The 11,846-nt window shown below is 38.9% G+C and overlaps 1 protein-coding gene across 1 annotated transcript; it reads left to right on the top strand.

The window, feature by feature from the left end:
* The first annotated feature begins 3,678 nt into the window (after nucleotides 1-3,678).
* On the top strand, nucleotides 3,679-11,322 carry LOC137278630 (dynein regulatory complex protein 12-like). Its single transcript, XM_067811116.1, has 6 exons — nucleotides 3,679-3,819; nucleotides 4,399-4,470; nucleotides 7,066-7,185; nucleotides 8,221-8,313; nucleotides 10,007-10,137; nucleotides 10,391-11,322. The coding sequence occupies exons 1-6, from the start codon at nucleotides 3,759-3,761 to the stop codon at nucleotides 10,517-10,519; spliced, it is 606 nt and encodes a 201-aa protein (XP_067667217.1). The 5' UTR covers nucleotides 3,679-3,758; the 3' UTR covers nucleotides 10,520-11,322.
* The last annotated feature ends 524 nt before the right edge of the window (nucleotides 11,323-11,846 follow it).

Genomic DNA, 11,846 nt, shown 5'->3' with positions numbered 1-11,846 from the left:
AGGGACCAGTGAACAACGTATTTATCTTACTGAACACCTGAGTTTTAATTTTGAACTGTTTGAGGCACATCTGTGAGGCGAGGAGAATCGCCATTTTGCAGGTGGCACAAGGTAAACAGATTTAGACCTATCTCCCTTCCATCGATTTCCAATCGTAAAACATCGGTAATTTCCGTGCTTCATGCGTGATTCAATGTTATTCGAGACAAAGAAGTGCCACCATGAAGCACCAGAAGAGTTCGAAATTCCAAGCGGTGTACATTGAAAGCGGGGTACATTGAAAATAATAGAATATCGCTGAGCCAATCAGAAAGCGACATTCATGTGTGAGGTAAGATAAATGCACTTGTCACTCAGAACTGGCTAGCTGTTCTGAAAACGTTTGTAGCCCAACAAACTTCTTAAGCATATTCTAGACACACTGGCTATGGTCCAAGGTAAGAATTCTTAGGGCTACATCGAGAATAAGTGTCCTGCCTCGAATCCACACATAGTTACAATGTGTAAAGGCAAGAAAGTGTCTTTACTTCCAAATGTATCGAAACCAGGTAGAATATAAGCTAACACTAAAATAGTATTATTAATATTTGGAATATGTTTCGTATTCGCTTCCAAACAGGTTCCTCGCCTCCAAATTGAAATAACTACCAATTCGGAGGAAGAACACAAAAAGACCGTTGTTGTATAGCATCAGTAGACTCATTTATTCCAACGCCATATTGCTGAAAGAGACTGTGGCAATGTTCAACAAAAACTAATCAGCACAAGGTGAAAAGTTCTTCCAAAAAAGGTCTTCAGTTTGATATTAGCAGAAAAACCACATACAGCGTTTTAGGACTAACGGTGGGACTGGGGATTGGGGGTGATGGTGATATTTATAGAGTTACATTACAATGTAAATGACACCACCCAGCAGAAAATGGGTACCCGATGGGATAAGGCCTGTGACTATTACCTTATGACGCCTGACAGGCAGCTTGGTTTATCGGGATAAGCATGTGCTGTGCTTTGATTGTAAGCGCTATGAGCATTCATCGTGAATGGCGTTTAGCGCATTATAAATGCGTTTATTATTACTTATTAATATCAAATCAACCAGCCAACCAAACGGGTTTCTTCTGTAGATTGATAAAAGTAAATGTAGGTTGCACAAGATCCAAGTGTTGTTTCAGATATATTCAAAGCAAGTGCAACAGTGATGATACATTGAGGGCTAACTACCGGGAAATACCTAACGGCTCTTCTTTCTTTTTATCTTTTGAGAACCTAAGGGGTTTCGTTTCGTTTTTACAATCGGGCTATGGCCAATCTATTCGTGGGGTACGTGGGTTTTTTAACGCCGAACCCAGCAATATCCCAGCTATTTGACGACGGACTGCACGTAATCGAGTCTGTTCCAGACAACCCAGTGATCAACTTAATGAACATCGATTTACGCAAATGGGATACATTTGTCAACTAATTCAGCAAGCCTGGCCACCCGATCCAGATAATTGCCTCTTATGACAAGAAAGATTTGCCAGGCCATTTCTAACCCAGCACTGCCTCAAGATCACTGCTTACTTGCACATTAATTGCAAGAGTTCTCATTGTGCGTGAATCAGAGAAGAGACTGTGTGTAAACATAAAATCTTTCACAAACATATTTTGCCATAATAGCTTTTTTTGCTTTACAAATCATATCAAAGTGAAACCTGTCCTCACTACTGTTACAGTTAACAACAAACACCTAGCTCCTGTGGTTGCCATATTTTCCTGGCCTCTTATTCTCGAAACGTTCGTTGCCGTAATAATTCCTAACTTCGACCGTAGTCAAATGTGTTGAGAATGGGCTTAAGACGTTCGTAGGGCTACGAACGTTTGGAGAATAGCTAGACTGCTTCTGATTTTAACTGGTGTGAACGAAATATGAAACGATCCTTGGCTACTGTGAATTCAGAACTTGAAGGTACGCTTCCCGCAATGCTGCGTGTATGTTGTACTGATAATTTCACACATACTACATGTATGCTCTGATTCAGTATATTTTAAAAGATGTTATGTGCGACTGGGCGTCACGATTGTCAGTAAATTCGAAGCATGATCCGCTTTCATCATACTGCGAGGAGCGCATACAGTGCAGTGATAATATGTCTGCTTATCACGCTGTGGGCCCGGGTTCGATCCCCGATGGAGGCAACTGGGTTCGGTTGCCGAAGTGGGCACATTTGCGTAGTATTCTTGGACAAGATTGTCTCAGTTCACCAGCTGTATAATGGGTACCCGTAAAGGTGTTGACAACGTGAGAGTTTAGTTCATTGCGTCTAACAGGCAGCATGGCAAATATTCTGCCCAGTGAGTTGAAAAAGTACGATATTATCCAATGACTGCGCATAGTAATGTACGAAGCGCGGTGAACAGGTGCCCGGATATGATCGCCACATAAACGGACTGTTACTATCACCATTGTTACTAGATTCAAGAGAGGACAGGTGGTCAAGTGGCTGTGAAAAGTTGCGTCCCGTGCGAATGACAGGAACTGATTAATTGTAAGTTAATCAAAATCTTGGTTCGCCCCGATCGTGTTATAATTTGTTAGCACCATCCTTCGTGTTGACACTTTCACCACAGTGTAAAACCTGCATGTATCAATTGGGACTCTCTCCCAACATATCATATCCACCATCTGTAGCTGCAATACTGACGTTGGTGAGTGTGCGCTAGGTAATACGCCGATTTTAGCAATATTCCAGTTATACCACGGTGGGAGACACTAGAAATGAGCTTCATTGTACAGGTGAGGAGAATGAAGACTGACGTTAAAGAGCAAACAATTAATATACATTGGGGCGATATTTTGAAAACGCAGTTCTCACAGTTAACAAATGTTTATGGACGAGTTGGGCTGAATCATACAATAGTCAAAACGACGTTTGAAAGTTATTACAACAGGAAAATTAGAATACTAACATTATTTCAGTGTTTTAAATATGTCTCCAGAAAATATACGAAACATTTCCCGTTGACGTCGGTCGAAACCGGTAGCTGGCCAAATGAGCGCCTCAGAACAAGTAACCCGAAAGAGAGGGTTGACTATCACGATGCCAGTCACTGGACTGTCTGATCAAAACACGACTGTTTACAGAGCACTACAACATAGCTGACATATACAGCAAAGGAACACTGAAAAGTATTTTCCCCAAATAAGTATATAGTATTTTTTTGTCGATTAAATATTGGGAATTGTCATTAGTATAATAATATTAATAATATAATTTAATTCTGATAAATTTTATCTATAATTGTCTTGGGGATGGACTTTGGACTCCCAATTTTATCTAACATTTTTCATGCCTCATCATATAGGGAACATGACAACCCAGCCCACATTACTAAGGTCCCAAATAATTTTCTAATTTTCAAATTTAAAATTAAAAAAAAACAAGACATCAAACTCCCTTTAATTTGTTCGCAGTTCGTGATCCCCTTTCTCTTCATTTGTGACAATTTCCCACTACACCCACACCCAGCTGTTATTTCATATCAAGAAAGTTTGAAAAAAAAAAACACAGGTCAGTCAACCAACCAGTCCTAGAAAATAACTGAACAGTTCAAGTCTTGATTACTATCTATTGACGCACAGCGCGCAATAGCCGCGGACCAGTTAAAAATATTAGCCAATAGAAATACGCCGTGTTCGTCGCTGCTGAGAGTAGCTTCATTGGCAACCAGGAAGACGGCAAGCACTTGTTGTGTTGTGTCTGTGAAGTTCTTTCAAAATGCCTCCTAAGAAGAAGAAAGGGAAAGGAAAGGGCAAAAAGAAAGGCAAGAAGAAGGATGGTGGGTGTTTTGTGAAAAACATTTTTCGATAATGTCAGTATATGTGGAGAAAGTCATTAAGTTTTCCTGGGGTTTTACAGTCCGTGTTGAGAATGTGCTTGCATTGTAAGCTGAGAAATCACGATAGGTCTTCGGTGGTCAAACATCTGGTGATTTAATAACATTTTTTTTAAAAATCTAGTTGTTAAGGAGTTAGCAGTTCATTTTGTATGAATAACGCAATGTCCAATTGTAAGAATCTTCTTTCCTGTTAATGCACATCATGGTAAGACAAATGACATTTCTGTTTTTGTTGAGAGTTATCTTTCATTAATTAAAATCATTTGGGGGAAAATATTTTATGTATGAGCGTTGACAGGGTTACCTAAACCTATAACCAACCAAGATGTATTCATGGCTAGTTCAATTATTGCCTCATATTGCTTTTAGATACTTATATTCATGTATTTATATTGTAAAATTTTTCTTTTTATTTCAAGTGATATAATACTATGTCTTTCAATGCCAGATGAACTTTCCTTCTCTCTTCAACTTATCATCTCTCCAATGTTTGATGCTTGTTTTTTATAATTCCCACAGATGCCCAACTGGAACTTGAAGATAAGTACAAGCGGACAATGGACGAGATTGAGGCACTTAAGGATCACTTAGGTAATAATATAGTTTGTCAATCAGCAAATTTGTAAATACACCAAGTAACAATTTCACATAGCTCTAACAAAGCATTAGACTTGTTTATGTTGCAAGTACAGTCGTCTGTGCTGATACTCACAGTCAACTATTTTTGGTTTGTGGAATCAGCATGGCCTACTAAGAAATCACTGATCATGATTATGATGATGAATGCATTACAATGAAATAAACAACACATTTTATTTAGAAACAAAAATGTCGGTAATTATCTTTCTTGATTTGCATTGCTAAATACGATACGACTAGATATTTGTATAGAGCCAATATCTGGTGAGTTCAAATGCTCAAGGGTGCTTTGTTTTTTCCCTCGATCATTGGATGTCCATCACAATAGTATTTTCAATCTGAACTCCCTGGGGATCATACAACACTTGCATCCTACCAGGCACACCGAGTTAATGTGGCTTTCCCATCTTTAAGAGGTACCCATTCACAGAAGGGTGGACTGGGACAGATAGTCACAGTACATTGTCCATGTTTACTGCACATTGCTGTACCCACAACGAGGTGTTTGCACGTATTCGTGTGGCCACCATCTGGTCTTCTACCAATGGATTCTAGGGTTCTTTTAAATGCAGAGGGTTGTGTATTGCACACTAGGGGTTGTGACAACACACTGAAAGAGTCTGCACAAAGAGTTTGCACACAAAGATGACGCCAAGGCTTTTTACGCCTGGTCACAGGTAGGCTCGATCCAGGGACCTCCAAGCTCGCTAGATTAGTAGCCTGGCACCTTAGACACCACATCCACTGCGCCCCCATGTAGCTTATAGCCATCCATGAGTGCACATGATTATCAATATTTTGAAACTACAGTATACTTAGACAGATGATAATATCATACACTTGGTATGTCTGCAAAGTTGGTTTATTTGGTTTGATACTGGAAGCTGAGAGTAAGGTTTGATATATGCAGTACACTGTAGTAAGGTTTGATATATGCAGTACATTGTAGTAAGGTTTGATATATGCAGTACATTGTAGTAAGGTTTGATATATGCAGTACATTGTAGTAAGGTTCGATATATGCGGTACATTGTAGTAAAGTTTGATATATGCAGTACATTGTAGTTGGGTTTGATATATGCAGTACATTGTAGTAAGTTTGATATACGCTGTACATTGTCTGCCTTCCTATAAATATTGGTATCCATGCATATGCTTGTGTCAAACTGATGTGAGAGGCATACTACCTTGTCTGTCCATGATAATCAAGTAAAGGTGTTAATGTGTTCACAGTACTTCACGTCATGTGATAATGACTGTTGTTTGAAGCTTGTTGCTTATCATTATGACAGTGAAGCTGATAAAATTGGCCTGCCCCCCCTCCCTTCCTTAATGGAACATGTACCAATCCAAAAGGGGGTTCGTGTTTTGCTGGACACATTTGTTCTAAATAAATCATTTTTATATTCTCTAATGCACGATCTTCCCATACACAGCAGGGGATTAATTTATTGTCTGTTTCAGCAAACAAACTACAACTTCATCTCAAGTCTTTTATTTCAGCAACTGAACATTTTTGGTATATTTTCTCTTCATGATAACATTTCATAAATTTTCAATGAACTCGGTCACCTTTTGTGCTCTTAACCTTAAACTTGTGACCTAGATGGATTAAGTGTTAACCTCCACTTAGGTGTGTTAACTTGAGCGTTTGCCATTTAGCAAGGTGGGAACCATGTCTACATTCTTTATATACAGGCACAATGATAGATATTACTATTTGAATACGCTTCACTCAATTTATCTAATATGCCCAATGAGTTCACTTAAATTGGTTACTAGAAATCAAGTGCACTCAAAACAAATTGCTGCCTTGTAATTTATGAGTTTGAACTCTGCCAAATGCTCATGTCCCCTAGTTGAGAGTGGGTTAGTCAGCAATATTCCAGCTATATAGTGGTCCCAAATGGGTCTACTGGTGACAACTACTCACTGAAAACAGAATCCTGGACAAGCCAACCCCCATCATCCCTCCACCCCCCACACACCAAAAAACACCTCGAGTATTATGCTTCCTCTCTGTCTCTCCCCCACAAACACCCCACCCCTATCCCCACCGGACTCATCTTTAGATTTATATTTAAGATTCCTTAATCCTTGTTATAATATTCCGCGGACAGTTTCTTAGAGTTTGGTAGATAGCAAAGTAAAGTTTTTTTGTTCAGATCTGGTTTTTTATTTATTTTTGTTTTTTTTTAGAAATACAGGCCAATGAGAAACTCTGTTAAATTGCTTCGGCAAATTGGGGCCTGTGTCATGCTTGTATTGTAGACAGGTTGATTTCAAATACAGAATGAATGTGAGTTTGATAACAATATGTGTGTCTGTGGAAATGACTGTTGATATCTGCACCATTATATTCCATTGCCTCGCATACACTTTCATCAGACCCTGGTTGAATTTCTTTTATGGAGCATACTTAGGGAGGTAACTCCAAACTTACATTCATCACAAACCACTCCCAAATATTGCTCTTATGTCAGGATTTTATGATATAAAAGTCTTTTTTGAGTCACACAATATTTTCTCTTGTCAATGTGCTATTAGCGGTGCGGAAGCAGCTGACGAGGCGTGCCAATGTGGTGAGTGAAGGATGGCAGCAGAGAATGACAGCAGCAGAGAAAGACCTGGCATCACATAAAGAAGACCAGCTGGCTATTAATGCTGGTGAGTTGGGCAGGACTGGGGCAGTGAGTGAGTGAGTTTAGTTTTACACCGCACTCAGCAATATTCCAGCTATATGGCGGCGGTCCGTAAATAATCGAGTCTGGACCAGACAATCCAATGACCAACAACATGAGCATCGATCTGTGCAGTTCAGAACCAATGAGATGTGTCAACCAAGATCACGTTAGTCGCCTCTTACGACAAGCATAGTCGCCTTTTATGGCAAGCACGGCTTGCTGGAGGCCTGTTCTACCCCGGAACCTTCACGGGACAACTGGAGCAGTAACCATGACAACATGACATGTTTGGTTCAGATGTCATATGTTTTTGTTGAGGATATTTTGCTAGGAATAACCAACCCACTGAAAAGATTCAATTTCATGGATGTTCAGATGTATTTTTTTAATAGTAAATATTCAGTAATGCTCTGTAATTTACAAACACAGATTGCAATTAACAAAATAGAGAATGTACTACCTTAGGGGTAAATATTAGGGTTATAATATACTGGTTAACCAGTATATTGCTGTTCAAACTTCACAATACAATATATTGTGGTACATTTTTCGTGAACAGTTTCCCCCGATATGATCGGCAATTTCTGTGACCATGATCAGTAAATTTCATGATGTAATAAAAAATACTAATAACGTTTGTATTTCCTTTATGTGATTATACATTAATAGTTTTGAGAATGTTTATTGGTCATATAATTGTATGTTTGAGACTTTTGAGCCATATAAATACAAAACAATAGATTGGTACTGGCACTAATGTAGGGATCATAGAAACTAAACTGGCAGACACCACTGCAGACACTTTTTCTCGAGTTCCAAACTTGAGTTTGGATACAATACTCAACCCTATTAAACATACAACAGTAACAAGCTCCAATGTGAGAAAGATTCATGATGTCACATAACAGTAACTGACTGCATCGCTATGGCCAGTAAGCGTTTTGATTTCACCATGTGATATCTCGTATTTTGGTATTTGTAGTTTTGGATGATATTAAGTTGTACTATTGACTTTCAGACATGACGCGACAGTACAAGACAATGCAGACGGAGATGGGCATGACAATACACCAGCTGGAGACAGAGCTGGAGAGGACACACCAGACACTCAGTCAGTTATCTCCCCTTCATCAGTTATCTCCCCTGGACACTCAGTTAACTCCCCTGTGCTGGTTATCTTCCCCAAGACAGTTAGTTATCTCCCCTGAGCTGGTTATCTTCCCCTCGCTCAGTTATCTCGCCTTGGTTGATTATGTCCTCGTATTTCAGCAACTTTATCTGATTTAAAAACATTTCTCAATGTAACGTTTGACGATATCAGATATGACCAAGATATTTTATGGATTAAGCTTCTTTATTTTTTCCACACAACATTTCGGAATCATGACAAATCCCTTCATCAGGTGAAGTGATGGTTACAGTTTAGTCCAAACTGTCACTTTACCTGATGAAGGGCTCTGTAATAGTCCTGAAACATTGTGTGGAAAGAATAAAGAAGCTTGATCCATAAAATATATTTGTCATCTACACAACTTCTAAATGCCGCTAATATCAAATATGTTACTAAGTACCCTCAGGTATGTTTCATCCATGAAGACTTGCGTTAGAATTGGTCTCCACCACCTGATATTTTTTTGTCAGAGGTGATACACAAGATCTGGTGGTCAAACTCTCTGACTTGGTCAAGGCATGTCATCGTACCTCAGTAGTGTAGATGGTGCAGCGGTAAACAAACAATGTTCCTGATACGTCACAAGTATGTGATGGTGTAAGTGTCTGGTAATGTTTCTGTGTTAATACTGAACCATTTCACTATATTGACACCTCAATTAAGAAGAGAAAGCATCTTTTGAAACCAGGAAACATCAGCAGACAAATACCAAGGTATTGATAATTGAGCTCCCCTAACCTCAAAATGTTTGAAATGCAGAATCAGCAAATTTCCAATACCTTATCTCAGTGTTCCCTAAAGGAAGTATGATGAGAAGCATTCTGGAGATTATTTCAGAAATAACTGAATCATCCCCAGAGCTGTGAAAAGAAATGCTTTGACTGAAACATTTGTAAATATAAGAATATAGTCTGCCACAAAATAATTGTCAAAAGAGCATCTTTGGTTTATGGAATCATAGTTCTAATCCAAACAAAATGCCAAACCTCTCTAAAGTATTGAATGGTTGCTCCTTAATTTCTGTTTCTCTATGTTCGACACTTTATTGGCTTTACAAAACGTCCCTTATGTTTAAAAATTACCAACCATGTCCTTAAATTTATTCTTTAATGACACTAATGCTAATATTTTGAAGTTTTGTACATAGAGGACTGTAGATACGCTATGACACTATGACACTAGTTAAACTAGTGAATCAGAGTTTCCATTTCCCAGAAGAAAGTAGTCATGATGATACCAGTAATAATAATTTTTTATAAAGGTGTTCAGCGCTTGAGTGAGAGAGTTTAGTTTTACAACACACTCCACAATATTCCAGTTATATTCCAGTCTCTAAATAATCAAGTGTGGACCAAACAATCCACTTATCAACAGCATAGGAATTGATCTACTCAACTGAACTGATCCACTCATGTATCAACCAAGTCATTGAACCTGACCACCTGATCCTGTTAGTCACCTCTCACAACAATCATGGGTTACTAAAGATCAGTTTTAACCCGGAGTTTCATTGGTCTGTTTATTCAGTACATGCTGTATATTAGCAAATAATTATTGATGTTGCTAGGTTAAGTGTAAAAGTCAATTTTGTGAGTTGCTTCAAATTCATGAAACGCCAATGTTGCTGCTGCAGAGAAGACAGAGGCAGAGTTGAAAAAGACAAAAGAGGAGCAGGAGGTCATGAGGCGTGAGAAGGACAGCGAGATCAATGACCTCAAGATGAAGATCAGCAGCATGGAAAAGGCCTATGAGAACATACTCAGGGTAAGAGTATACTCAGAACAACATCAAAGATATGATTCGTTTGAGTTTAATGTCCACTTCTAGATAATCCAGTTTCATGGACTACAACGTCAGGGATATCCAAAGGACATTTTATATATCCATGGAAGGAATCACACGCATCAAGTTAGTGTTGACGTCACTGGAGGTGTTTTGAAGATAATAGAACTTGAAGACTTGAATAACTTGCTGAACTCACAAACTGAATAGTAACCCCTGTCCTTCTGTTTAACAGGAAGCTCTGGAGTCGCTGGAGGCCAAGATTGACATGGCCAAAACCATGTGGGAGGAGAAGTCTACTCACATCCAAGCCAAAAATAAACAAGTCCTCCTCGAGTTTGGTCTCAATCCGTTGGATATATAGAATGTGTCCCATATTCTCTGGACAAATGGATCAACCAAAGAGCCATAATTCTCTGGGCATCTGGAGAAAATATTTGGCCTTTATCTTCTGGATATCTGGAACATCCAGAAAACCTCGATTCTTTGGATATCAGGAACAGAAACAAGACCTGATTCTCAGGACATCTAGATCAACACTTTGGCCTTAATTCTCTGGTCATCTAGAACACCAGTAAACCTTGGTTCACTGGCAGTCTAGAATACCAACAAGCCTTGATTCTCTGGTCATCTAGAACACCGGAAAGCCTTGTTCTTTCTGATCAACTAGAAAACCAATATGCCTTGTTCTCTCTGATCATCTAGAACACCAATATGTCTAGTTCTATCTGGTCATCTAGAATATTGATAAGCCATGGTTCCCTCGTCATCAGTTCAATTCAGCTCAATTGTTTATTGTTTCAAGGCCAATTGACCCATAATACAATACTTTAAACATACATTAATATATCCACATGTGTATCAGACATGTTCTCCACGGATACAAAACACTATAAAGATATCATAAGCATCATAAATTTTGGTCATTAAGAACACAAGTAAGCCTTGCTCTTTCTGTCATCTAGAACACCAGTAAGCCTTGTTGTCTTTGATCATCTTGAGCACCAATATGCATTGTTCTCTCTTGTCATCTAGAATGTTGATAAGCCTTGGTTCTCTGGTCATCTGAAACACCTGTACGTAAGAACACAGGTATAGAGCAGCTGTTACCGCTTGATTCTTTGTATTCTAGAATACAAATAAACCATGTTCTCTCTATACCAGGAATACGCCTTGATTCTCTGTACATCTAGAATACCAACAAGCCTTGGTTCGCTGGCCATCTAGAATACCAGTAAGCCATGGTTCTTTGAACACCAGTAACAACACACATGTGGAGCAGCAGTTTGGGTTTGATTCTTTAGTCTTCTGGTACATGAATAAACCTTGATTCTCTGGACATCTAGAACACCAATCAGCCTTGGGTCACGGGTCATATAGAACACCAATCAGCCTTGGCCCTCTGAACATGTCGAGCAACTGTTTGACCTTAATTAATAATCTGAACTACCAATAAATCTTGAGTTATTGGAAATCTAGAACATCATAAAACCGAGATAATTCTACAAGTAGCTAACTTTTCACATAGAGACTTAAATGACGTTACTATACTGGAGTTGCCTCAATATTATACATAGTGCAGTGGAAAACTTGAGATTCTCCATCCCGAACACCATCATGTATCTATAGACGAGATGATGTTGAAATGGTTCAAACAAACTGTGACAATGAGGTAGCCAGGTTGGTAAGCA

The sequence above is a fragment of the Haliotis asinina genome, chromosome 1 (assembly GCF_037392515.1).
Source record: "Haliotis asinina isolate JCU_RB_2024 chromosome 1, JCU_Hal_asi_v2, whole genome shotgun sequence".
Classification (NCBI taxonomy): domain Eukaryota; kingdom Metazoa; phylum Mollusca; class Gastropoda; order Lepetellida; family Haliotidae; genus Haliotis; species Haliotis asinina.
The sequence above is the reverse complement of the archived record's forward strand: the minus strand, read 5'-3'. Positions and strand labels throughout refer to the sequence as shown.

Coding starts and splice junctions, on each gene's coding strand:
- LOC137278630 (XM_067811116.1), top strand. CDS start 3,759: ATGCCTCCTAAGAAGAAGAAAGGGAAAGGAAAGGGCAAAAAGAAAGGC. Junction 4,471..7,065: donor GGCACTTAAGGATCACTTAG/GTAATAATATAG, acceptor ATGTGCTATTAG/CGGTGCGGAAGCAGCTGACG. Junction 10,138..10,390: donor CCTATGAGAACATACTCAGG/GTAAGAGTATAC, acceptor TCTGTTTAACAG/GAAGCTCTGGAGTCGCTGGA.